The sequence below is a fragment of the Antrostomus carolinensis genome, unplaced genomic scaffold (genome assembly GCF_000700745.2).
Source record: "Antrostomus carolinensis isolate BGI_N321 unplaced genomic scaffold, ASM70074v2 scaffold12977, whole genome shotgun sequence".
Classification (NCBI taxonomy): domain Eukaryota; kingdom Metazoa; phylum Chordata; class Aves; order Caprimulgiformes; family Caprimulgidae; genus Antrostomus; species Antrostomus carolinensis.
The window spans coordinates 18417-21016 of NW_010328121.1; the positions used below are offsets into that span (position 1 = coordinate 18417).

At 50.1% G+C, this 2600-nt stretch overlaps 1 protein-coding gene across 1 annotated transcript in view; it reads left to right on the forward strand.

Annotated features, from left to right (window-relative positions):
* The window catches only part of LOC104528202 (enhancer of mRNA-decapping protein 4-like), a gene marked incomplete at both ends in the record, with an annotated part of 14398 nt that extends 13936 nt beyond the window's left edge, over positions 1-462 (forward strand). Inside the window, one exon of the mRNA XM_010172135.1 lies at positions 266-462. Coding sequence (XP_010170437.1) covers positions 266-462 — 197 coding nt within the window. The remainder of the gene's footprint in view (positions 1-265) is intronic.
* Positions 463-2600: the final 2138 nt, after the last annotated feature.

A 2600-nucleotide genomic window follows, 5' to 3' on the forward strand; every position in this document is an offset into this window, starting at 1 on the left:
TGTGGCTGTTAAACTGGCCTTGCATTTGGGGGAGAGAGGAAGCTTGGATCTGTTATTGTCACAGCCTGATAACATCCACTGTTTAGCCTACAAAGAGTAGGGCTGACCCAGGACTGGCCTTGCCCTTCGCTTTGGTTGGGTTGTGGACAGGTTCATTTAGAATCCCAGTATGGCAGGCAGCGTCATAAATTCACACTTTGTGGAATTAAAGCTTTAGCTTTTGGGGGAAGTTCCTGTAAACTGATGTGTTTTTCTCCCTTGCAAGCCTTTCCAGACCACATGGCTGATCTCAGCACAGAAGGGCTGGGATCTGAAAAAGGATCAGTGCATGGTTCTCAGCCAGACCTGCGGCGTATTGCTGACCTACCTGTACCAGCAGACTTTCTGTCTCTCTCAAATGATGCCAAGCCTAAGCTGATGACTCCAGATGCATTCATGACACCAAGTACATCTCTTCAACAGGTAACCAGAGAGCAGCACTCTTCTTGGTGGTACAAGGGATGGGTTTGATACTCTTGGGAGCTTTTTCTAGGCAGTAATGACTCTGATGGGCTGTGGTAGCTGAATGCAGAGCACACAGGAAACTCCGTGCCTGTAACCAGACTGAGTAAAGCCATGTTGGCACATCTAAAATGCTAAACTGGCCCAAGCCTGTGTTGCAAGTGCTGTGTTTACCTGCAAAACTGCTGATGTAGCTGTGTTGTGTAGAAATGTGGGTTTGTTAAGTAACTATCTAAGCCAGGAGACTGCTCTTACTGGTTTATATGCGTTGTTTGGGGTGTGATATAACTAGAATGGAAGAAAATATGCCATCCCTGCACATCCTGGCCGATGGGATCCTGTGGGAATGCATCTCTGAAATCATCAGGTAGGTAGATGGGCCTGTAACGTCTTCTGCACAAGATCTGCAAATTGGCAATCCAGCGGTGGGTTTTTTTAATCTAACACAGCAGGCCTTAACTTGTACAGAAGACAAGACTCCTGTGCTTACTCCAAGGTTTTTAGTATCAGGAAGCATGTAAAGCGTTCCTCAGGATCTGGTGATCTCTGCAAAGAGTCTTGGTGAAGAGCCATAAGCAAGTATGTACTCCTCAGTGGAGCTCTGGTGGAGCAGTCAGAAAACACAGAGTTGATTTAATGCTCTGTCACGTGTGCATGGCCAGCAGTGCTGCATCACCTACTGTTGGGTCCTGCTGGCATTTCTAGAGCCTGTCTGGTGCTGGCAGTGTGCATCTGCCTAACTCAGCGCTCATTTCTCCTGCCCCTTCTTGGTTAAGCCAACTAGCAGAAGTGCAGAAGCTCGTTTCTTAGAATCATAGAATCCCAGACTGGTTTGGGTTGGGAGGGACCTTAAAGCTCATCCAGTTCCACCCCCCCTGCCAGCAGCAGGGACACCTTCCACTAGACTATGTTGCTCAAAGCCTCATCAAACCTGGCCTTCAACACTTCCAGGGAGGAGCAGCCACAGCTTCCTTGGGCTACCTGTATTGGGCAACGTATTCTTGACCACTGTGCATCCAAATGTCCTGTTTGTTTGTCTTAGAATCATTGAATCATCAAATGTTGTGAGTGGGAAGGGACCCGCAAAGATCATCCAGTCCAACTCCTGTCCCTGCACAGGACAATCCCAACATTCACACCATGTCCCTGAGGGCCTTGGCCAAACGCTGCTGGAATCTTGTCAGGCTTGGTGCCATGAGCACCTCCCTGGGGAGCCTGTTCCAGTGCTCCACCACCCTCTGCCTCAAGAACCTTTTCCTCATGGCCAACCTCACCCTCCCCTGCCACATCTTCCTGCCATTCCCTCTGCTCCTGGCATTCGTTGGTGGCCAGAGAGAAGAGATCAGCGCCTGCCCCTCCTCTGCCCCTTGGGAGGAAGTTCTAGACTGTGATGAGATCTCCTCTCAGTCTCCTCTTCTCCAGGCTGAACAAACCAAGTGACTTCAGCCTCTCCTCACACCCTTCCCCTCTAAACCCTTCCCCAATGTTGTGTCTCCTCTGGACACTCTCCAGGAGCTTTAGATCCTTTTTCTCCTGTGGTGCCCAAACTGCCCCCAGTGCTGGAGGTGAGGCCACCCCAGTGCAGAGCAGAGCGGGATGATCCCCCCCCCCTCATTCTTACTTTTACAGCCTGCTTCTGTGCCTCTCTGCTGAATTTGACTGTCCAGTTTTCTTCATGTGCTTTTAGAATGGGAGTAGACAGAAATTAAAAAGTATTTTTTTAAGTATATCCTTTGGAAAAGTGAGCTGCAGTGTAATTACAAGGTGTGGATTCCCCTGGTGAGAAGCTGTGGTGTTTGTGTTTCCTCTGCCTTCCTGTGAGAAGTGGACTGTCAGCAGTTTGCCATGCTGATGTGGTCCTCACAGGCATGGAGGAGAGCACTTGGGAGCACAACTCCACGTACACATCCTGAGGCAGGGCGTCCCTCTCCAAGGGAGGAACGTGTGGTTGTCACCACAGCTTGAGTGTGTGGTGGTGAAGGGAGTTAAATCCAGCTGGTGGCTGATCACGAGTGGTGTTCTCCAGGGCTCAGCACTGGGGACAGTCCTGTTGAACATTTTCATCCACGATCTGGATGAGGGGATCAAGGGCACCCTCA